This window comes from Aplidium turbinatum, chromosome 8, assembly GCF_918807975.1.
Source record: "Aplidium turbinatum chromosome 8, kaAplTurb1.1, whole genome shotgun sequence".
Taxonomy (NCBI): domain Eukaryota; kingdom Metazoa; phylum Chordata; class Ascidiacea; order Aplousobranchia; family Polyclinidae; genus Aplidium; species Aplidium turbinatum.
The window spans coordinates 8,975,184-9,000,753 of record NC_137479.1 but is presented as its reverse complement, the minus strand read 5'-3'; the positions used below and the strand labels follow the sequence as shown (position 1 = coordinate 9,000,753).

General features: G+C 40.5%; 1 protein-coding gene across 1 annotated transcript; it reads left to right on the top strand.

The window, feature by feature from the left end:
* Positions 1-4,379: 4,379 nt before the first annotated feature.
* Positions 4,380-9,666, top strand: LOC145776026 (uncharacterized). Its single transcript, XM_082587436.1, has 4 exons — positions 4,380-4,879; positions 5,026-5,488; positions 5,823-7,089; positions 7,235-9,666. Exons 1-4 carry the CDS (start codon positions 4,380-4,382, stop codon positions 9,664-9,666), a joined length of 4,662 nt encoding a protein of 1,553 aa, XP_082443562.1.
* The last annotated feature ends 15,904 nt before the right edge of the window (positions 9,667-25,570 follow it).

The following is a 25,570-nucleotide window of genomic DNA, read 5'->3' as shown; positions in this document are numbered from 1 at the left end:
ACGTCACAAGGTAAATATATAGTTGTGGCCAAAAGTTTAAGACCAGACTTGATTTATGACAATTTTTGCATTAGGCTACTTCAAAATACTGCATCATTTATTGTTTCCGTTGCATCATTTTTAAACATCATCTTATATCTGATGCAGTATTTTGAAGTAATGCAAAAGTCGTCATAAATGAAGACCTGGCAAGTAAAAATCGATCCATTTACTCCAAAACTGCTGAGAAAGTGACAAATTGAACCGATAATCCCTTCTTAATCGGTCACGATCATGTGGTTTCTCAACAGCACAGTATGGGTCTAAGTATGGGATCAAAAGTGAGGCAGGGGTGATGACAGTAAAATCCCTAGGGTCGTCATTCAAAGGTACCAAAGGGCGTTCGTTCACGATCCGAACGGCACTGCCTGTGTACGTAAGCAGTTCAATAAAATTGGGCTTGCGTATTGAAGTGTCCAAAATGTGAAAAAATGCAATTTTAAATTGTTTTACCATTGCCTCTCAAGCGCCACCTTGTGCCGGAGCATACGGAGGTATAAATTCCCAGTTTATCTCCTTCTGTCTCAGGGCGTTGTGAAATTCAGCTGATTTTATCAACTCGGGTAACTTCTTAGATGCCGATTACAGTCCCTAACCATATGCTGGCGCAAACAATTCAAGCATTTGCCAGCTTTCACAGGAACATCTCTCCGATCTTTAGGTGTCAAGCGCAAAAATTCTTTACAATTACACAAAAAATGATATTCAACTTGACCACGTGACGAACAATAAATACACAGAGGTGGGCAGTAGCGCCCTACTTTTGTAGCGACGCTACTAGCGGCACTACTTTTTGGTAAAAGTAGCGGTAGCGGCGCTACTTTTTAGTTGGAGTAGCGGCTGCAATAGCGGCGCTATTTTTATTCCAAAGTAGCGGTAGCGGGAGAGGCGCTACTTTTTTTCAGTCGCACTCCCGCTACCCGCTACTTTTTAATTTAAATTGAAAAAAATGCTTGTTTTTTTGCAATACTGGCGTGGTCAAGCAGCTATATAATTGGTTTGGTTGCAAAGTTTCGGTCTTTTCTAGCTGACGTCAACTTCTTCGGCGAATATCTCCGTGTGATGAAGCCTATCTGCCAAGCTTTAGACCAGTGGTTCCCAACCTGATGTTCGCGAACCCCTTGGGGGTCCGTGAGAAAGCATTTGGGGGTCCGTGATTACCTTAATAAATTTTGGAAAAAACAAACTTTGTTCTATATGCACGGATGGAGCACCAGCCATGCTAGGGAACAAATCCGAATTTGCTGCTTTAGTAAAAAACGAAGCTCCTCGCGTGGTTGTTACCCATTGCTTCTTGCACAGGTACGCCTTAGCAGCAAGAACTTTACTAGCAAGTCTCAAAGAAATTCGGACAAATTGCGTGAAAGTCGTTAATTTCATCAAAAGCACAGCTATAAACCACCGTACTTTTAAAGCGCTCTGACAAGAAGTAGCCTAGGGTCAGATGACGGAGTACTTTTGTATCATTCTGAGGTACGTTGGTTATCTAGAGAAGTTTAAAATTGACTGCAGCAGCTAAAAAATGAGGTATCAACTCTTTCAGTAGCGTAGCCAGAAAATTTGAAAGGGGGGGTTTTGACCACCCAGCGGCGGGGGTCTGGGGGGCCTCCCCCATAAAATTTTGAAAAATTACTTTGAATTTGGTGCATTCTGAGAGCATTTTCAACAAAAATGTGGATACGAATATTCCTGTAAAATGGTGCTGTCCGGTGGCATAGCAAAAGGATAAGATCACGTTCTCTTCGGCATTTTTCGGAAATAAAGTTAAGTCTCTATGTTTTCTTGTTGATAATTCCTGGCTGAGATGTTTGGTATTGGCAAAACTCGCTCTTTTAATGCAATTTTGTTTAAAATTAGCCATTTTTTTTAGACTGAAAGCATCATTCTCAGTATCTTGACGTCACACGCATGCCAAAGGGGGGTTGTAACCCCCAAAACCCCCCTTGGCTACGCCACTGAACTCTTTTGCAGGCAAAAAGAAGTCCCCTCTCAAAATTGTTCGAGAGTAGAAATTTTCTATATGGTATAGCCTGCTCAGTCGATATTTTCGGTCATACTAACAATGTTAAGCGTGACATTCAAGGACCAGGTGTGACAATAATTGATGCAGCTGAAAAACTGAAAGCGTTTTTAGCCAAGTTGCCGGTTTGGAAACGCAGATTGGAAGCAGGTAATTACGCTAACTTTCCAATGCTAGAGGATCTGGTATACAAGTCTTCCCCTCCCCCCTTGGTAACTCATGACAAAGACAGGACTCAACCAAACATAGATAGAGTGAAACTACTTTACCTTTGTTTAATGTTCACACACTTCAATCCACATGTTTTGGTCAATTCCTTTTTGTCATGGATGAAACTCAAAGAGAATGTACTCTTTTGATCTCTGTGAGAGAAAAATTTTGCGCACACTTGAAACCCTGCAAATCTCATTTCAACGTTATTTTAATTTAGAACACCTGCCGAACGAAGTTGAAACATGAATTCGAAATCGTTTTCCTTTTGACTTGGGCTCGGCACTCGGCAGCAGTGGCCGAGTGGTTAGCGCGTTGGGCTCGCAGTCGAGAGCCTGCATGTTCGATTCCAGCCACCCGCACTTGCTGTTGTTTTTCTGGGCAAGAAACTTTACGATAATTGCCTCTACCCAGTGATCGATTTCGAGTAATGGGTAGTACCAAATTGAAGTCATAAGTAGAGTAGACAAACGGAAACAGACATTGCCGTCGGCTGCAGCGTGGGTCAGGTGTACGTCGGAAGGCGTACACCGATGCATAGCGCTCAAGTCCGCTTTCTCGCAATGCAGGATAAAAGATATGAAAAACAAAAAAACAAAACAACATTAGCGATAACCACCTCAGTAAAGATGACCTATTTGATTTGAGATCAAAAGAGTAACTACGCATTGAGTTTCATTCAAAAACTGTGGAAGAATTTTGGTGCTCACAACTGCAAACCTACCCATTCTTGGCAAAGCAAGCGATTATTTTGTTACCATTCATAACCACTTACCTTTGCGAGGCAGGATTCTCAGCTCTTGTTACAATAAAAGCAACATCGAAATCGCCTGGACAGTGGACGTTGAAGATGACATGCGTGTTGCATTGTCAAAAACTCAACCGCAGTTCAGTCGTTTAGTTCAGGAAAGGCAACAACAACCATCTCATTAAATTTGCTCACGTTGAAAAAGTTTCGGCATGGCACTTTGGGTCACCTTAATATTCAAATACTGATGATATTTCTTGAACAATTCATTCATTTTCTTATTTGAGCAACTGTTTAACCTGATATTTGCCGCAGGAGTCACAGCGGCAATGCAATATGACACCGTGCAGTAGTTGAGTAGCATAATTATTACAATAGTCAATAGTAGGCTACTGTGATTGAACTGACTCGTGTGAAAATAAATTTCTTTTCAATAGTCAATAGTGTGTTGATTGAGTTTCAGGCAAAATTTAGGTAGGGGTCCGCAGAATTAATAATTTGTCTAAAGGGGTTCGTGATAACCAAAAGGTTGGGAACCACTGCTTTAGACATTCTCCAGGGCGAGTCCAAGGCATATTACGGAGTCTTGCTTCCAACCATCACAATTTGCGGGAAACAGTTGACCGAAATCAGTGATCTTGTGACCTGTGAGGAGTTGAAAGTGAAAGTCCTTGAAGGGTTGAAGAAACGATTCAACAAGTGCTTCAACAACATGAAATGCGTTATGGCATCATGTCTTCATCCCTCCTTCAACACATCTTGGCTACAATTTCTGCACTACGTTTCCACAGATGATGCTGACGCACTGCGAGAAAAAGTCAAGACAGATGTAATTCGACTGTTACGGGAGACATCAAGCCAGGTTGATACCGAGAAAAGTGACACCAACACCAGTTGTTGAATGTGAATCATAATGTTTTCCCCTTTTTTATTCTTGGAATTTAATGCGCATGAACCGATGTAAACCTGTCGCACGTTTTCAGGATTGTGTATTAGACTCTGATCAGCAGTTGAGTTTGTAAGCAATTTCAGCACTGTTGTGTTTCTACAAACTAGTGTAATGTTAGCAAGGGATTAGTTATTCTTGGCTTATCTGTAGACTATAATTTATGAGTGTGATGTGATATTCAGTTTCTTAACTATTTCTATTTGAATAAGATCCAAAACGTAGTAATCAGATTTAAGTAAGTGTATGTGCTTGTTGAGTAAAATGAAATTGAATTGATTAACCTGGATGAATAAAAGAATACAGTACATTGCTTGCTTGCTGCATTATTAGGAGTCAGAAACAAATAGAATCAGCCCGTAAGCTGGCTAAAGCTTACATAATTACTACGAGGTGATCCTCTGACTTGAAAGCTTATGGAGGACTTAATTGACTTGGGCTTACCAGTGCAACAGGTACAAGAGAGCCCATGTGTGCAAAACACTAGTGAGTGTTCAATACCAGGTCCAAATCTTAGGACACCAACACCTATACAACAGAGGGCCAAGCAAAAAGAAGAAATTGCTCATTTGCGCTACAAAACTCTGAAAGCTAAACAGCTTGCATTAGAAGCCGAATATGAGTGGGCAATCGCAAAGGGAGAACTTTTGGATGTGCAGATGCAAAGCCCCATGAACTATGAACCTCATCCATTGCCACAAATGAAAACTGAAGAGACCTTTCCCTCAAACAAACTTAAAGTAAAAGAAGAACCAAGATATTTGAATCACCCTGATCAGCAGCTTCCTCCTATCTCTGCAGAGTCATCTATTTCCTTTGCTGAATTTAAACCTGCTTCAAAGACTGCTAAACCAGAACCACTGGCTTCTCCACCTGTGCTAGAAAAAGAAACTCCACCCGTTTCTAGAGATGTCAAGTGGGATGAGTTGGTAGGTTTGTTTAATAGCCTAGCTCAATCTTCTGCACAAGGGCCTTTGCCCCACGTGAAGTTAAAGGATTCTTTGGAGATCCTCAGGACTTTCATAGATTCATTGTTGAATTTGATTCACTTATTGCAAACAGAATTTTGGACCCTACAACCAAGCTTAGCTACCTCATTGACAACTGCATTGGAACTGCACGAGACTCCATTCAATCATGCATGACAATTGCATTGAATGATCCTGAAAAAGCTTACCAAACTGCCAGAAATATTCAACCGCTGAAGGAAGGTCCCAAGCTAAAGGTAAATGATGTAGAGGCGTTAAACAAACTTGGTGTGGATATGCGTAATTGCTATATTACTTTGAAAGAATGGGGTTGTGATATGGAGCTGAATAACCATAGCACAATCGACAGCATTTTCCTTAGACTACCTGTCTATCTTCAAAAGGACTTCCATCATCGAACAAAAACTATCTATCGCAGCGGGAAGGAACCAACCTTTGTCGACTTACTCGCGTTTGTGGAAGAAAATGTGGCATTGTCAAACACCAGGTTTGGCCTGTTACTAGCCAACAATGAACCAGCTAAAGGAAGTGGCAGGGTAGTAAACCACACGCCTGCATATCGAAAAGCGGCACTCCACTCAACCCAAGCAACCACAAGAAATGCATCACAAACCTGTGTCATGTGTAAGGAAGATCACCCATTGTGGAAACTGAAATGTCCTGGCCGCAAACAGTTGTAAAATAAACCATTGTGACGTACAACTTGCTCTCTGGATGGAATTGGCTGTTTGTTGAAGGCAAGTTGTACGTCACAATGGTTTATGTTACAATTGTTTGCGGCCAGGACATTTCAGTCGCAATTGCATGAGCAAGCAGAGATGCAAAGTAAACCAATGCCACAAGCTGCATCATACTCTGCTTCATAACCAGACTGTGTCTAAGCCTGGTTTGAACAATCTTGCAAATCCAACACCACCCGGAAGCCATTCATCAAACATTACAACAGGAAGCACAGACACCATCACTCACACTAGTGTAATGTCCAGGGTGCGCCTGAAAGTGGTACCTGTTGAAATATGGGCGGATGGATCCAACATAACCACAAAAACATACGCTTTCCTTGATGAAGGTTCTAACGCAACACTATGCAAAACCAGCTTGCTCAAGAAACTGAAAGCGAAAGGAAAGGAGGAAACAATCTCGATATCGACTGTAAATGACCAGCAGAACAAGAATGTTGCTATGCTAAACCTGAATGTAAAGGGTGTCTATGAAAAGAATGTGATTCGAATGCAAAATGTGTATGTGGTGCGGTATTTGCCCAAATTAACCAACGACATCCCAACTGAAAATGACACAAAATTGTATGACCACCTGAAGGGGATTGAGTTTCCTGATCTCGACATTAAAGAGATTGAACTCCTGGTTGGTGCAGACAACTTGCAGGCGCATCACATCATCGAAGAAAGGTATGGTGGAAATGGACAACCGAAGGCTGTGCACACTGGACTTGGGTGGTCCCTCATTGGTCGAGAAAATGTTAAAGGAAGCAATGGCATTCAGGTGCACTTTATGCAAGCAGATCCTGTGAATCACCTGAACCAGTTGTATGCATGTGACTTATGTGGAGGTGATGAAGATCTTCTAGCCCCATCCATTGAGGACAACATAGCATTGAAAACTATGGAAGACACGGTGACGAAGATTGGAAACCATTACCAGATTGGCCTCCCTTGGAAATCTGATAATGTGGCATTACCATACAACCGCCCCATGGCCGAAAAACGACTTGACTATCTGAAAAGAAAGTTTCAACGCGACCCGGAGCTGTTCAACAAATACAAAGAGAAGATCAAAGAGTACATCAACAATGACTACGCTAGAAGAGTGCCTGATGATAACGTACCAGCATCTGAAAACCGTTGTTGGTATATTCCTCATCATTCAACTGGGGACAAATTCCGAGTGGTATTTGATTGTGCTGCTAGATTTGGCGGTACTTCACTGAATGAACGACTACTTCAAGGTCCAGATCACACCAACAATTTGGTTGGTGTGCTATCTAGATTTCGCCAGGAGGAAGTTGCCTTTGTATGTGATATAAAGGGGATGTTCCACCAAGTGCAAGTTCAACCTAAAGATTGGAATGCTCTGCGGTTCTTATGGTGGCCAGATCACGATTTGAAAAAAAGAACCTGTAGATTATCAAATGAAAGTCCATTTGTTCGGCGCAACTTCATCTCCAAGTTGTGCAGGATATGCTCTAAAGAAGACAGCAAAGGACAATGCCACCAATGCCGATGAACTAACATTACATACAGTCAATAAATTTTTTTATGTAGATGACTGTTTAAAGTCTGTGGCCATCTCTGAAAAGGCGGTGCATTTAATAAACCAACTAGGGTTACTGTTGAGCAGCGGTAGGTTTCAACTCACCAAGTACAACAGTAACTGCCGGTCGGTTCTTTCTTCTATTCCAGAGTCTGATAGGGCAGTGAGTAATGCGATAAATGTTAACTTTGAAAAACTGCCTTGTCAAACCACTCTGGGAGTAACTTGGAACACCGAAGACGACATCTTCAAAGTCAAGGTTGATGTGGGAGAAAGGTCCATCACTCGACGAGGGATTCTATCAACAATCAGCCAAATCTATGACCCGCTTGGATTGGTGCAACCCTTCATTTTGCCCATGAGAAACCTGTTACAAGGTTTATGCAGTAGTAACCTTAACTGGGATGACCCATTACCTCCAGATGTGCAAGTCAAATGGCAGTCATGGCTAAATCACTTACCCAAGCTGCAGGAGCTATCTGTGCCTCGATGCTACAAACCAGTGGGTTTCACTCTAACAGACATTCAGTTGCATTGCTTTTGTGATGCTAGCCAAACTGGATTTGGGGCTGTAAGCTATCTACGACTCCAAGCAGAAGATGGCCATGTCCACTGTTCGTTTGTGATGGGGAAGTCGAGAGTAGCTCCCTTGAAGCCGACAACAATCCCGCGACTTGAATTATCCGCAGCTGTGCTGGCTGTGAAGTTGAACAAGTTCATAAAACGTGAATTGGAATACACAATTAACTCGGAGTATTTCTGGACTGATTCAACAGCTGTTCTACGCTACATTGTCTGCACATCAAGAAGGTTTCACACATTTGTCGCAAACCGTTTACAGTTCATCCATGGTTGCACATCCACAAGCCAATGGAGGTATGTCAACACACATCTCAATCCAGCTGACATTGGTTCGCGTGGTGTAAGCCCAGACGCCTACAAAAAAGCCACGGTTTGGTTAGAGGGGCCAAAATTTCTTACCAAAGGAATCAGTGAGTGGCCAAACCAAATAGTGGAAATGAACCCAATCTCAAACAATGATCCAGAAGTCAAGGTAAAGGTACTTGCTGTAAACGTGAAGAAGGATTTCAAATTGCTTGAAGAAATGTGTACTCGCTACTCAAGTTGGTTCAAATTGTGCAAAGTTGTTGCTTGGTTGCTGAGGTTTCAGCAATATATTAAGTCGAAGTTTATACTTAAACAGCCGCTGCAAGGTTTGTGTCCCATCTTGGTTTGTGGTATTCTTCGGGTGGGTGGTCGCCTACAGCGCACTTCCTTGCCATTCAATGCAAAACATCCCATTATCATGCCACCAGATCACCACATTACAAGATTGCTGATCCAACATTATCATGAGCTGGAAGGGCACAGTGGAACTCTACATGTTCTTTCTACAATAAGAGAAAGGTACTGGATCATTCGCGGACAGTCTGCCGTTCGATCAACATTACGTCACTGCATACGATGTCGCTTTCAGCATGCTAAGGTTGGTGAACAGATTATGGCACCTTTACCAGAATTTCGTGGCACTCCCAACTATCCTCCCTTTAACTGGACAGGCATTGATTACATGGGGCCGGTGTATGTCAAGTCCGGAAGAAGTAATCCAAAACGTTATATCTGTGTTTTTACCTGTTTGAGCACAAGAGCTGTACATCTTGAAGTTTCCCATTCCATGGATACAAATTCATTTTTGCAAGCCTTTCGAAGGTTTATAGGTAGACGATGTAAACCCTCACATGTTTACAGTGACAATGGCACCAACTTTGTTGGTGCAGAAAGAGAGCTTCGTAACGCTCTTCAAGACTGGAATCAAAGTACTGTGCACAATGCTATGTTGAAACAGGAAATAGCATGGCATTTCAACCCACCTGCGGCAAGCCATCAAGGTGGGATATGGGAGCGTATAATCCGAACTGTCCGTAAGGTTCTGTATGCTCTTGTCCAAGACAGACTGCTTAAAGATGAAGCTCTGCACACGTTCATAGTAGAAGTAGAGCACATTCTCAATAACCGTCCAATCATAGCCATGAGTGATGACTCTAAGGATGAACCTCCCCTCACTCCTAAAATGTTGTTGACTGGTTGTATAAACACAGACACTACCCCGGGTGCCTTCATTATGGCTGACGGGTATCGTAAATCCTGGAAATTGGTCCAACACTTGGCTGACCAGTTCCGGGCACAATGGTTAAAACAATATCTACCTGTTCTTCAATCGCGTTCTAAATGGACTGTTCAACGCAAAAACTTTAAAATTTGTGATTTGGTTATAATTCTACAAGAGAACACTAAACGCGGCTCTTGGCCTAAAGGCATTATTAGTGACATTTATCCTGACAAGGATGGCATCGTGAGAAGGGTTCTCGTCAAAACTGCTGAGTCATCATTAATTCGCGACATTCGCAAACTGTGCTTCATCGAAGCGGCTCAACAAGATTAATGTGTATTGTGTACTCGCCACTGTGGTAGTTAATCATGTAAGAATTCCTCTCTAGGTAACTTCTAGCATAATTAAGTATACCACACACTCTCTGTATTTGATCGATTTGTTGTGACATGTGTAAATTGTAAAACTCTGGTAGCCTTCATGCCCTCGTCCACAGTAAGGGACATGTTACTGTAATACGTTTGATTTGCAGAGAGACGTTACAATATACGTCTACGCGACGATACTCTGGAACGACAGCCGCCCTTGTGTTGTGTGTACAGTAGGTTTAATTTCTCATTGTATCCGCTAGATGGCCGATGAGTGGGCTAGGTGTTTTCCTTTCATTTGTGATAACTAATTGCTTGTATTGGCCTGAACATTCACATTCAGGAGATTTGAAATAACTGTTCTTAACTAGTTATTTGGGCGGGCTATGTTGAATGTGAATCATAATGTTTTCCCCTTTTTTATTCTTGGAATTTAATGCGCATGAACCGATGTAAACCTGTCGCACGTTTTCGGGATTGTGTATTAGACTCTGATCAGCAGTTGAGTTTGTAAGCAATTTCAGCACTGTTGTGTTTCTACAAACTAGTGTAATGTTAGCAAGGGATTAGTTATTCTTGGCTTATCTGTAGACTATAATTTATGAGTGTGATGTGATATTCAGTTTCTTAACTATTTCTATTTGAATAAGATCCAAAACGTAGTAATCAGATTTAAGTAAGTGTATGTGCTTGTTGAGTAAAATAAAATTGAATTGATTAACCTGGATGAATAAAAGAATACAGAACATTGCTTGCTTGCTGCATTATTAGGAGTCAGAAACAAATAGAATCAGCCCGTAAGCTGGCTAAAGCTTACACCAGTCATGACCCCGAGGATGTATTTTTGGAGTGTTTGCGCCATCCCGTGAAACGTCGGTGCAAAAAGAAGCAATAATTGTGGACGCCTTTTTTCGGACAAGAGCAAGTCCTTGAGCTTTTCGAATACTGAGTTAAAACATCTTTTCATTAAATACAACACCCCCATTCCTTCCAGTGCTGCGGTGGAGTGACTTTTCTCTGTTGGAAAAGATGTGCTTAAAGCCAAAGCGGGCAGGACTTAGTGACTCTCATTTTGAAGTGCTTGTGCTTTTGAAAGATGCGTACCGGTAACATTAAATTTCCCTTAGAATGTGTTTTCTATAACGACGTTAAAATGACAGCGTAAACGAATGATAACATTCGTTTTCAAGGTCATTTTTGCGTCACTAGAGACTTGAGTGTTTCCTAGTGTTACTTTAGACAAAAGTAGCGGAAGAAGTTGCGGTAGCGCGCGCTACTTTGGCCCGAGTAGCGGGTAGCGCGCTACTTTTGTAAATTGGTAGCAGGTAGCGGTAGCGCGCGCTACTTTGGCCCAAAAAGCGGTAGCGGGTAGCGCGCTACTTTAAAAGTAGCGGGTGCCCACCTCTGTAAATACATGCCGGTAGGTTTCTACGTCTAGCTTCAATACCGCGCGGTGCGCCAACAGCAGTCGAGTACTGCGAACTACCTGAAATCACATTCTCATGGGGTTTTACCGATGTCTGCCTAACCGGACATGAAGGCACCTTTCCTTTGCCAAACTTTTTAAATTGCTGCGACTCACCAGAATCGCCCATTAGCATAATGCTAAAATCAGTCGACTTGCGCGTTTTCTCCCGTACTACAAAATCGAACAAACTCTGAAAAGTAGGCTCATCAGTGCTACCATACTGATCACCTAAAAAGTCAAGATAACGCTGCTTAGCGTCAAACGGTCGCTTAGCCAAATCCCCTAGCCAAATCTAAAACAAAACGTCCTTCCAATTAATCACGCTGACCATAAGCTTGCGCGTGAAGCAGACACTGCGACAATTCATCTTTAAACTCTTTCAAATCACTAGAAGACATTGAAGTCAATTTGCTACCATAGCGATACTTTCTAATTTCCGGTTCGGCGAAAAGACCTCCACGAACTCCAAAACGTTGAGACAACTGAGCTAACGACATTTCTATCCTGTCTTCCTCTGACAAGCCAGGAGTGTCGGAAACCAAATTAGCAATCGTTTGCGCAGCTGTTCTAACACAAGCTGATTGTAACAAAGTCAAACGAGTCTCTTTAAAGGGAAAAGCTGCCGTCAAAGCCGTAATACGATTTTTAAAGAAGACAAATGACATATTATTACCATCGTAACCAATCAAGGCCGCCTTATCGAAAAACGTCCTACTATTTTGGTATTCAAAAAAGCAATCCTGTTGTTGAGAACTCAATTTAGCGGGAGAAGACAAGCTATATCCCTTAAGGAGCTGAGGGGGCTCAGTCACATGCACAGCACGATCACGATCCTCACACACGTCAAAATCATTAGACGCGACACGCCTCTCACAACCACTCAGATTACGTGTAGCTGGGCGATCAAAACCTAGCGGCGCAGAAAACTGTGAAGGGGAAAAACATTACTGCTTATGGCGGCCCCGTGACCTGTACGCTCTGGGGGAGGAATTCGGTTATAATTCGCAGGCCTTGGCTTTAGATCCTTCGGAAGATCCTTAGCTGCGGCCCCAAGACCTCCTGAAACAGCTTGAAAACGTGTGGATTGCACAGGTCCACCCACGGGTTGAACAGGCGTCTGGAAAAGGTTACGTAAATTTAACTGCGATTGATGTTCACTTCAGGAATGGCTAGAAGAGCCCTTCTTGGAGCTCCGCCGGGAGCCCACATCTGATCGATATTCAGCCAAAGCTACCTCTTTACGTTGTTCAGCCCTCAACTGTGCGTCTTTGAGTGCGAACTCAGCAGCTCTCGCGTCGGCCTTAGCTCTCGCGGCAGCCTCAGCTCGTATGGCCTCAACTCTCGCGATGGCCTCTGTTGCTCTTGCTTCGGCCTCAGCTTGGATCTGGAGCTCTTCTCGTCTTAGCTGTAGGTTAGTTTGTGCCACTATCCGAGACGAATTCCTAGACATCTTAGTGCTTACATTCGAGGCGCTATCCTCAGGATGTATGTCAGCATCCAACATATCTGAGTACTCACTTTCTTTTTGTTCAAAGTTATTTTTTAACGAGTTAAATTTGGGATCTACCCTATCACGAAGTTCTGCCAAAATTGCAGAGTTAAAAATTTTACTCAAAAGAGCATGGAAATGCCGTAATTCTTCTTCTAAAGTAGATAGGTTAGATTGAAAAATTAACAGTTCCTGCTTATCACTCAAAGAACCTAGGGCTACAGAAAGTTCCCCAATTTGAGTTAAAATATCCCTTCTAAGATGCCGGGCCTCTCGAACTGACTTAACCTCATCGTTACTGGGTCCCTCCCCAGAATAGCCTGCTCGACCGCAAAGAACATCATCAGGCTTAAACTCAGTAGAGTCGACGGTGGCCGAGTCCCTGTCGCCACCGAGTGCAGACATATTAAATGTTGGGGCTAAATTTAACAATTAAAAAATTAAGTTACACAAACACACAAAATATTAAGTTATAAAAAACTTAACTGCAAAGACCGTAAAAACACAAAAGAATTTAAATGCACAATACCGTAGTTGTAGGAGTATATATACGAAGTCCTAAAGTTCCACAAAACTTACTTGGATTCGTCCACTTGAATCTTCAAGCACAGATCGATTGTCTTTAATCTTCTACCTTGCCAATAATGAATGTCAATGTTGTTTTTCTTGATACCCAACAAAGAAACGTTTTTAATTTTCAGCTTGAAGTTCTTTAGTACCAACTGAGAAGAAACGTCTTTAATTTTCTTTTTTGTTTCTGGAACTGACAACAACACGTCTTTATTATTTATGGTCACAGCGGTAAACCATAATCTCTTCGTGGGAAAATTGTAACATAAAGTTCCTGGATCCGTTTGTCTGTATATAATGACCGAAAAGAAACACTCTTCTGAAAACGTCTATTCGAGAATTGTATTTCTGTAAAAAATAGCCCACTGGCTGTCGAAGTTGGAGTGCAACGCGATACACCACTAAACTTGTCACTACAAAACAAATTACTTGGATAAAGAAAAGAAAAGATGGAAATTTCGTCCAGCTGGCAAGCATTAAGCAAAACAGTTGAATATGTGACCAACTTTCAAGCAACAATTTTAAGAAATGACGAGAATACATTGCAATATCTCAAACGCACGTAAGCAGCTTATGTGACGTAATAAGGATAAGCAATTCAAGCACCTGTTCAAGTTTGGCTTACACCTGTTTCGTAATTAAAGACTTAACGATGATGTAATGTTTCAACAGGTGTTCAAACGGTTGTGCAATTCAAGATTTAACGATAATGTAATCTTTGCTTATTTCTAGCGGGGACGTAGAGGGCGTTACGGGACGATCGACTCGTTAAGACGGCTGCCATATGTAGGCCGACCCGATCTCAACCGTAACGTTTCTAATATCGCATTGCGGTCATCGCCTGTCAGGCAGAGTTTGATAAAACACTGAACTTAACGCTTACTGCTTCGGTTAGGCCTACTGCTTTTACTAAAACTTACTCATGCGAAATTTTAAAAGTAACCAAACAATACGGTACAGGTAAGTTTAGCTGAGTTTTGCTTGAGGCTACACTAAAAATACTGTTAAGAATTTGCAGCAACTAGTTGCTTAACTGACACATGGAATCCATGCTCTGAGTGTAAGCAGTGAAAGTTTCCGTGGTCAATCCTACCCGTCCAGATGTTCGCCATGCTTTCATGATCGCAATGGCATCTTGAATGTATTGCAATCCTTTATGGCAGATTCCTTCGGTACAAGAGAACGGTTTACAAAACTCATCTCGTTTACGAAGACCTGCATAAAAAAAGCTCTTGACAGTGTATTAAATAGAGCCAAGAGGTATTTAGAAATGGAAATAAACTCTTTTCAAGAGTCAGAGTAAGAAGGCCAATGCTGGCATACTGCTCGGTTGCCACTTCAAAATTTCATTAAGTTTCTTGGAAAAGTACAGATTGAGAGCAAATACATAAGAACAACAAGAAATTTAGACTGGCCAATCGAAAATTTTTAATTTAGAAGTGGTATCAACAAGGGAAGTAGAATGAAAAAAAAATTGATTCATTCTTACCAACTGTTTGCCTGAGCACTCAAAAGTTGGTAATGCAAAGGTTCCGTCAAAGGCTTCCATACAGTCTATAATATTCTTATCTGCTAAAGCAAGTGGTGCCAAACATCAATACGAAAAGTTGGTCTTTGCAACAAAAAACGTTACTCAGTACCGTAATTGATTACTTTAATGCTGGAACAGTTTTGTTTATGTTTTGTAACCAGTGTTACTCTGTTACATTCAGGCACACAGCATTTGTAAACCATATCTATCTCTCAAAACCAACAAAAAATTACAGTAAACGACTAACTTTTAAATTAAGAGCATTTAACAAATGAATTAACTGTCTAACAAAAAAAAAGAAATGAAATGTTATACAGACTAAGTTTGAAAATTGATCAACAAGCGAACTGTTCATTCACATGCTATGAGCAATAGTTCCAAAGATAACTAGCCTACCTCATAATAAAAACAGTTCGAATAAACGCAGGGCCGAGACTACAGAGAAGGAGACTTCCGACTCAAAAAAGGCATAGGCCTTAAGAGGGTTACTACCGCTCAAACAAAAATCGACAAAAAATAACATCTATATATAAAATGTTCCATGTACCGTAACAACTTTTACGGGCACTCAGCACAAAATTCAGTATTGGTGAGGAAAATTACGCAAACACAGATAAAACGAAATTTTAGTATAAACATTTCACTAAAACATTTAAAATCATAGGGCTACATGGAATCGCCAATATTATATATTCATTTTTTTGAAAAATTAAACAAAGATGATTATTATTGCCGCAACGCCTACATTGTTAGGCTTATGTGTTTTCCGGGGCTCAGGTCCCCTGCTGCCACGGGAAAGCATATTTACCCTTGAAAGGGGGGTTTTACGACTGCCAAGTCGCTCATTGTTGCCTGGTTTCGGAGGATGTTTGAAGTTCCTTGATTGGGGTAGAATCTCTACACAAACAGATAGACAATAATGTAGTGCAGTGATTGTGATACATACAAAATCTGCATTACTGCATATTCATTACTAAATATGCATTACTACATAAATAATCTGCATTGTATTTATGACCTAAGCAGTCAACAGTAGCGTTTTCTAAATTATGGAGTTTTCAACTGCGGTTATCGTTAAAGCAGACATGAATTTAAATAAGACAATATAAATTTATTACCTATCAGTTTAACTATTCCCCTGCATTTACTGTTTGTTGCTTCTTCGACCTTGAAGTTTTCGAATTTTGCGGTTTTGAACTAAACTTGGCGGAGCATCTTTTAAAGAATTGAAATGTTTTAACTCATTTTGAGCAAAAGAATTAAATGCAGAACAAATAATCCATTCAAAATTGCAGTGTCCAGATGAACATCTTTGTTTTATAGCCATTCCAAAACTTCCACTTGCTTCAGCTGATGTCATTAGGGCCGAAGTGAAAGCGAAACGCTAATTTTTCAAAGTGAAGAGTTTGTGCTTCATGGCTACGAGAGCTGTATAGCTTTGAACAGCCAAAGCAGTGACAGCAAAACATAGCTCTGCAGGAGCAGACAAACCTCCACGATCAGCTAACTCAAACAACTGGGCATATTCCTCTGGTACACAAGTTTCGGAACTGCACCCATGCTCTGAACACAAGCGGTAAACGTTTCAGTGGTAAGGCCGTTATTGCTGGACTTTTTCCACTTGATAAATATACCGATTGCTTTCTTCAGGTATAACAATCCACCTTGATCTTTACAAGAACTTCTCATAGGAGCATACATTTCATCTAACTTTTGAGTAGCTGAAATACATCAATTATACATGTCAATTAATCAATCGGTGTTCTACCTAGCTTGCAGCACTCGCTATATCAATGCCATAACAGAAATGTGAAACTAAGATGCATCAACTGGTGGTACCAATGTTTTTTGGTTTATGATGAGTTCTTTCTAAGCATGAGAATGAACAAAATAACATGGCCTGGAAGTTTTTACATGCTTCATACACCCATCTAAAAAAAGCAGTTACATAGCATTAGCAACAATCAGAGCAGGAAATACACAGTAGTGGCCGGTGGGTTTATGAAGCAATTACCATGGAAATGTTTTTTTTTTGTAAATATTGTAACATGCAATGTGTAGCTTTGTAACAACTCTATATAGGGAACAAACCTTTACTTGGTGACTTTACAGAAATTATCTTCCAAATATTAAGAACAAATTTAACAAATCGTGATGTTTCAATAAATGCAGGGTTTGATTGCACATAAACTTCCAAACCACAGGAAGTTGACTCACTAAAGACATTTACAAACATAAATTCAAACAAAACCTAAAGCTTTCAAGGAAATAACTCAACACATGCAAGCGTGCTAACTGAACAATCAGCATCCAACAGCTCCTGTTGGTTGTTGTTTACCACCTGCAATCCCTAATCCATTGGTCGTGATTTGGGGGAGCAAGTCTTTTAGGCGCAGACAGTTAGACGCCGGTCAAATGGGCGCGCACACTGCGGCGTCTGGATATTTAGGTGAGGAGCACTGTGGCGCCCGTTCATTTAGGTGCTATACCTAGTAAAGTCTGCAGGTAGGACAATGCTTTTCACACAAAATGTTATATTGAACAGAAAAATATGTTGCTTTGTTAATGCGCGTGCATTTATTTGTTGTTAGTCATGGCTTCAGTGAGTGAAGCTGCCTAAACCAGCAATGCTTTTCACACAAAATGTTATATTGAACAGAAAAATTATATTGTTTTTTTAATGGGCGTGTTCGGCATTTATTTGTTGTTAGTTCAGGTTTGCGTCGGCGAAAGCTTTATCAATAAATTATACAAGTTTCCGAACATGACTGAGTTCACTTTCAGTTATAGGCCTATAAAGTCAAATACTACACTAAACATTAGTAAAAAATATACCGTAGCCTATATTCAAGCGGGTGGTAGGCTTGAGTGAAGAGTAACATAGTTTTCTGTTAAAACCTCGACTAGGTTTTGCCGAAGCTGAGCTGATATTATACAATCTACAGACTTTACTAGGTAGCCTATAGCACCTAAATGAATGGGCGCCACAGTGCTCCGCACCTAAATATCCTAACGCCACAGTGTGCGCGCTTATTTGACCGGCGTCTAACTGTCTGTGCCTAAAAGACGTGGACCCTGATTTGGTACCATACCGGTGGGGAACCATGCTCAACGGCATTTTTCTTTTCTTTTAGGGTTTAGAGTTAGGGGCAAGTTTAGGAGTTAGGGCTATTGGGTCTGTAATAGTAATTCAAAGTTAAGTGGAGGTTACTTAAAAGAATTAATCTAGGCTATGGTACCTTACATATCAAACAAGATCACCTGAATCAAGTAAAAATAGTATTATATATATATGCGGTACAAGATTGCAAGAATAGCCACTGCCTAAAGATCCCTAGTGTAACATTAAAAATTTAAATCTTACTTAATGTCCAAATAGGATTAAATGTAAAAGTTAGATTTAGCCTGAATCATTCAGGATTGAATCTTGAATGCATACCGATATAATTCGGTTTTCTTTGTGTGATATTAGTTTAGTAGGCTATGTGTTTCTTTTTACAGCCATAAATTGTTTCTATTAATAGCCTATTATGGGGTGGCAGCCGACTTGTAGACGGTATGGTCATCTTGCTGTTTCTCTTTTGCAACTTTAACTTTTCATTGTCAATACTGATGGATTTAGCTCTACCTACTTTTAGCTTCTGGCAAATGAACACATGAATGTATATGAATTCAATTATTGAACTAAGGGCCCAACGCACATTTCAATTCAATTAACTGCTGATGCAGTGCCTTGAAAATCTCTCAAAACTATAGCATACTGCGATCTTTGCAAACCACTCACCAGCGATCTTACTTTGAAATCCTCGGCCTACATATGGTGGGAATTTTCAGTGAACGGAGCGCAGTCAACCGTCCCGTAACGCTCTCTACGTCCCCGATTTCTAGCAACAGTCCATGAGGTAAGACGTCAGGTTTAGTGGACAACGGTTCTATGTGACGTTTGATATGAAAATTGTCCGTAACAATGCTAATAACAAATAAAAAACACATAAAAATTGTAACATTAACATTGGTAACACAAGCATTCAACAAAAAGAGCAAATAAAATACCTTGGCGTTTACATAGATAACAAATTAACGGTTATAGGTAAATTGTTCGTGAACAAGTTCGTAAAACAATTGTTCGTAAGCAGTTGTTCGTAAAATTAGATCCCTAAAACAATTCTTCTTAAAGCATTTCTTGGTATGCATCAATTCTCAATTGCATGCACTAAGAAATGCTTTATGAAGAATTGTTTTACGAAGAATTAATTTTACGAACAATTGTGTTACGAACAATTGTTTACGAACAATTGTTTTACGAACAACTGTTTACGAAAAAAACGTCGGACACCCAAATTAACATGGAAATATCACATAGATAAAATTTGCGGAAAAGTAGCAATGGGTTCATGGGCGTTGTCAAAACTCAGAAATTATGTCAACACAGACACTTTAAAATATGTGTATCACGCTTTGATTTACTTCCATTTGTAATATTGTATATCAAGTTGGGAAAGGCCTGTGACAGTGTAGCCTACTAGATCCAAAAAATTACAAAAAAAAGGTTATAAGAATAATTACGAAACAAGATTATTATGCTCCCACTAATTTTTTATTTTTCAAAACGAACATCTTGAAACTAAAAGACATAAGCTTACATAACAATTCCAAACTGACATAGAAATATCTATATAGCATGAGTAACCCAACATCGGGAGCTCCCACTCTCGCAAGTTAGGCAACGTCGACCAAAGGATGTGAGGACGAGCAAACCTCCCCTGCAAGCCTACATCAGGCTACTATAGTTATTCAATAAAAAGTAGGATATATATAAAAAGCACCAACTACCCTGCTTTGTAACAAAAGAGTGTTTATCAATCGCATTGCAATTTTCAGGCCTTGCTTTTCTGACGTAACGGCCCAAAGTGTTTCTATCAATATTGTTTTCTTTGTCAACCTTTCTTAAACTGACATTATGTTCTAATACTTTCTTCAAAGCATTGTTCAACTCTTCTTGTGTAAACAAGGAATATTTATTTTCACTGCTTAAAAGTACCATAGGCATATTGAAGCTAAATACAAATAAAATAACATTGGGGGACCTTTGATCCACCTGATGGCAAGCATGGGTCAAAGGTCCCACATCTACTCCATATTGGCATTCATGCAATGGTTAAAAAACTGGTCTGAATTTTAACCTGAAACCAATGCAGTTCTATAGCCTAAACTAAACACTATATTTAAAATGTTCTTTTCCTATTCGAAAATAAAAAATGAATGCGCACGAAAAAACTTATTTTTCCCTCAAAAAATGATTTCTGTCTCTTGAAGAGGGAATCAAGCATTAAAATACGTAAACTGAACATTTAAGAATACATTTAAAAAACAATTACCCAAAAAAGTTAAATCGCCCGCAGTAACAACTATTGCTCGATTAGCTGCTTGCTAGTCTATAGTGACGTTGACTGTACAGTCGCACGCTTCGCTGCTCACGCCCATCCCGTTTTGAAAGCTCTCACAAAAGCACCCGCGGAATGCTGATCAAACCGCAATGGGGCCAAATTTTATTGAAAATCGTTTTATGGTAGCATGTTAAACACAAAGAACGTGTACAATCGCCTAGTCAAGTTTTCCCTTTAGTGTCCCTTTAAAATCAAACTAGCAAGTGTGAGTTGACCAAAACACATGTGCTTGACAAAGAAGAAATCTCAAAACGATAACAACAAATAAAAAAACAAAACGCCCACAAGATGGAGAAATCGAGCCTATGGTCATTGGTCTCTCCCTGCTCATTGATCCCACATCTCTCCTATAGCCCAAAAAATCTGTGCCAATTAAGCCACCACTGGAAAGTGAGTTTGATTCACTTTCCAAGATTGCAATCGACATTCGTTTGTTGGTAGGTTATAGCCTACACTCGCGTTTCAAAAAACGTTGTAATTCGCTATCGAAATCGCTTGCTGGAATGTTTTCTGAACAAACCTTTTCTTTTCTAAATATCCTCAACCTGCAGGTGCAGCAATTGTTTCATTCACTTCCGTTTCCTGAACTTCGCTATATTCACCCGACAGATATCCTTCTACTTTGTGATACAGTTCTAAAAGTGTTTTTTGGACACATTGGTGAACCTCTCTATCAAACAAAATCAGCTTAACGTGGGTCGACAGCAGTGGCAGCTTGAGACCATTTTTCTGTGCTTATATTTTGATTGGCATATCGGGAAAAGTGTAATTTTGACAGCAATGTAACTTCAAATTCAATAGCATCTTCATGAAACGACCTACTTTTAAGAATTTCCTTAATCTCTCGCTCTGCTTTTTGTAGTGTTGGCGCCCTTGCGGATACTATTGGGTACACTTGGCCACTCATACTTCTTGTCAACCGTTCGATTGGCTTAAGAATTTCCACACACTCTGCTGTACTTGTTCATTCTGCACTACTTCGTGTGGGCATGTCCCCACTTTCAGCACTCATTAAAATATTCGCTCGTTTCAGTTTTTGTAGCCTACAGTAGGCTAGACGCACTTCTTGATGCAAGTACGAATTCCAACGGGTTGAAACGTGTTGGATGACATTCAATGGCTCCATTTGCAAAGTTTTGCAAGTTTTTCTTAACTTTTCTCTTCCTACTCCGCTAAGTTCAATAGCCTAGACGCAACGATGCTAGATCCAGTGTGAAATGCTGCAAGCTTTTCTAGGATTGCACGAATTGTCGTTGTTTTTTGAAGCCGCCAATGCATGTTATTCCACTGAATTGTGCTGTCTCTCGAGCTTTGACGATGTTACTGCCGCTATCGGACCTCATAAAAGTTGCATAATGCTCCAAATCAATTCCGTAAATATCTAGAGGCCGGTCCCACTTTTCTAGAAGATCGTCAGCTGTAGGCTATCCTATGACTTTCGGGAAATTCCAGGACGTCAAGGAGTTCACAGTGAATTGACCTGAAGAAATATTACAGATTTATTGGAGAAGTGTCAATCGTGCAAAAATCATATTATTTTAATGTTTATCGTAAATATATCCTCCATCTTTGAACCGTTCTTCTGGAAGTTCCTTCCAAATTCCCACGTATTGGTGCACATTCTTGGAAAGGTAAATTAATACTGAATCCGATGCATGTAAAATTTCAGTGGCACGTGTTGCGGATTTAAGATTTATCGAAAGTAGGTCAGATCGCATTTTATGCCTCGCACTTATTCATGGATGACATTATTAGACGGAAAGAAGAAAAATCATTTTGCCAGCATGATGGTGGTGTTTTTTAAATGGAGGTCGGGGGTTCTCAGAACAGTGTTATCATTCTAGTCTTTTTAAAACGAAATCTGGTTTATTTTGCAACCGTTGGTTTTTTTTTTTTCGATTTGGTTCATAGTTTATTTTTTTAGTTTTTTTTAACATACTTTTACGTCAGGTAGGCTATTCTGTTCGATGCAGTGATTATTTCACTCGAACAAAACGTTTCGTTTCAGCAGTTCTGCGTTGCTTGATTTGTTGGTTTAATTTATAATTTATTTCTGCTTCTTTGGATTATTCTGATCTTTTTTGTTTAGCTTCATGTGTTGTAATGCGATTTTTCATCAGTATTGTATGTTGGTTTATTTTTTAGTTTTTTCTGCTTCAATTTTGGTTTATGTGTCGTAATGCGATTTGTCATCAGTGTTGTAGGTTGATTTATTTTTTAGTTTATTTCTGCTTCAATTTGGCTTATTCTGGCCTTTTGTGTTTAGCTTCATGTGTCGTAATGCGATTTGTCATCAGTATTGTATGTTGGTTTATTTTTTAGTTTATTTCTGCTTCAATTTCGTTTATTCTGGTCTTTTTTTCACTTCATATAGTTTGTTTAAAAAAAACCTAGATGACAACACCGTCTCAGAGTCCCAGACTCCCAATCCCAGTCTCATAGTAAAAACTTCACCACCGTCATTCTGGCAGAATAGTTTTTCCGCTTTCCGCCTAAAAAAGTCATCCGTGAATAAGTGCGAGGCATAAAATGCGACCTGACATACCTTCCAAAAACCTTAAATAAGTGCTCACTGCCACAAGATCGACACTGCCATAAACAGCGTCCTGCGCACAGTGACCGGATGCTTGCGTCCCACACCATTGGACAATCTCCCCATTCTCGCTGGCATCCAACCTGCTGAGCTTCGTCGCGAAGAAGCCACTCTGTCCCTCGGTCGACAGGCACTGGAGCCTAACCATCTTCTCCACCACAAGATCTCTGCCTTGCCAAACGGGCATTCCCGCCGACTGAAATCAAGACACCTATTCGTGCCAGCCGCTCGGCTTCTGATCAACGAAGGTGATGAACAAGACATCTCTGCGGCTACTTGGGCAGACCATAAATGGAGTTCTGAATGGAGGTCAAGCGCCACCAGACTCCATTCGTTCATCCCCGACGCCGACACACGCCCCATTGGCCTGACACTACAGAGACAGGCATGGGTGCACCTCAACCGTCTCCGTACAGGCGTCGGGCTTTTCCGCTCAACCAGGCACCAATGGGGAATGGCTTCTTCCTCCTCCTGTGAATGTGGTGCCGAGGAACAGACCGCAGACCACATCATCAATGACTGTACCATCTTCAAGCCACCTAACGGAGTGGAAGGTCTGCGCGTCATGGATGATGAAACTAAAGACTGGCTGCTCTCTAGCAGCCTTCCAGTGTAGTCAGGGAACATCGTGATTCTGGGGTGGTAAAAGGATAGACCCTCGGCCCCAGAAGCTCAGACGACGACGACGACCTTAAATAAAACAATAACCCGCAATACGTGCCACTTAAATTTTACATGCAACGGATTCAGTGATGTGCACTAATAGGTGGGCATTTGGAAGGAACTCCCAGCAGAACGCTCCAAAGATGGAGGATATATTTACGATAAACATTAAAATAATACGATTTTTGCATAATAGACTCCACTTTAAACATCTTCGAATAGAACTATAATCCGCAAAACGTGCTACTTAAATTTTACATGCATCGGATTCAGTATTAAATTACCTTTCCAGGGATGTGCACCAATAGGTGGGCATGTTAGGTTAGGGTTAGGGTTAGCGGAAACTGCGATCAACGAGGGTTAGGGTTAGAGAGCATAGATTACTCGATGGTTAGAGTTAGGGTAAGCGGAAACTGCGGTTAGCGGAAACTACAGAAAAATGTTTGCAGAAACTGCGATCAGCGAGGATTAGAGCATTTATATTTAGATAAGTCTATGGTTATTGGTTAGAGACTAGAGTTAGGGTTAGCTGAAACGGCGGAAAAATATTTGCGGAAACTGCGATGAGCGAGGGTTAGCAAAAACTGCGATCAGCGACTTCGGCTTTGTGCTATCTTTCTCTCGATCTTTTCAGGGGGAAAATTTAAAATGTTTGCCGAAACTGCGATCAGCGACTTCCGCTTTTTTTAATTTTTTCTCTCGATCTTTTCAGGGTACGAACTGAGGGTACGAACTGTTCAGGGTACGAACTACGGTAGGTTGCATCCGTGTTTTTCACGCACTGTTTTATCGATACATATTTTAAACCTTTTAGTTTCATCATCCTACCCCTTTGTTGGTGTCAAATTCGTGTATTTACTTTATCCTTCTCTACGGCAATGAAAAATAAAATAAAATTGGCTTATTTACCAAAACCACCCATTTCTGACTGCTTGAGCCATGCTCCTGAAGTTTGACATATTCAAACAGAAAACAATTTCATCTAATGTGGTGATTCTTAACTGTAGCCCATCGGTTCGCATGCAGTGTTGTACACGTCATTGAAATAATTTGACGGCGTCAGCGTCAGCGCGAATTGCCTAAAAGCTTTACGGCGTAAAGGACTGCGTAGTGCGTAAGCTCTTAAAGAAATTGACGGCGTCAGCGCTAATTTCTAGCGCTATTTTTGCTAGCGTCTCATAAAAAATAAAGAGCAGGTATTATGTTTTGAGACTGTATTGTAATTAGCTGATCAGCCTATATAATTATTATTTCCTTGCAAAAAAACAAGCATTTGAAAACGTTTGTCTGACAATCTGCTGCATTTGGGACGCATATTCAGGGGCGCCGGAACGATTTTTAACTGGGGCAGGAGTATGAAAAAAGGGCACTTTTGTTGCTGAAAGGCCAATTTTTTTTTAAGTTTTAAGATAAAATATAGCGATAAGGCTCATCTATCAGCTCATTATCGATATAATGATACAAGCGTCCGCTATACAAAGAACAATGGCACGGAAGGGCATCATGCTATTTTATAATGATGTAATATAACTTACTGTGATGGAGAATTTTGGGTGCAAGTATAGAATCCGCCACCCTGGTCAACATGACGTCACAAAACGGACGCAACTACTATTGGGAGGGTGAAAAAAGGGAAGGTAAAAAGAGGCGGAATGGAGGTGATAAGGCGGAATGGATATGGATTTTTGATAATTCTAGAATGACATAAAATTTACCAAATTGCATCAATTCAACTAAAAATATATGAAACGTTTGCAACTAAATGTGTTGTAGCTATCTAATTTCTGCTCACACTTTAGTTTTTACAACAAAAGTACCAATCTAATGCAACTGCAAAGAGTATGTCTTGCTTTATGCACGTGGAAAGTTTCAGGTTTATATCTTATCTACAAAACGGGCAATCGTCGTTCAAACGTAGCCGCTCGGCGACACTTTTTTCCAATGCATCGTAAAGGCGAATCGATCCTTATTCAGTATACGCCACCCCTGTTTGCTGTGATCGGTAAATAGTGCTTCCACTAAACTTGCTGTAGTTTTCTCGTTTCTGCTCGGATTTTAACAATTTTGCCATCGTTGGAAAGCACGATCATACATCTACACGAATCAAT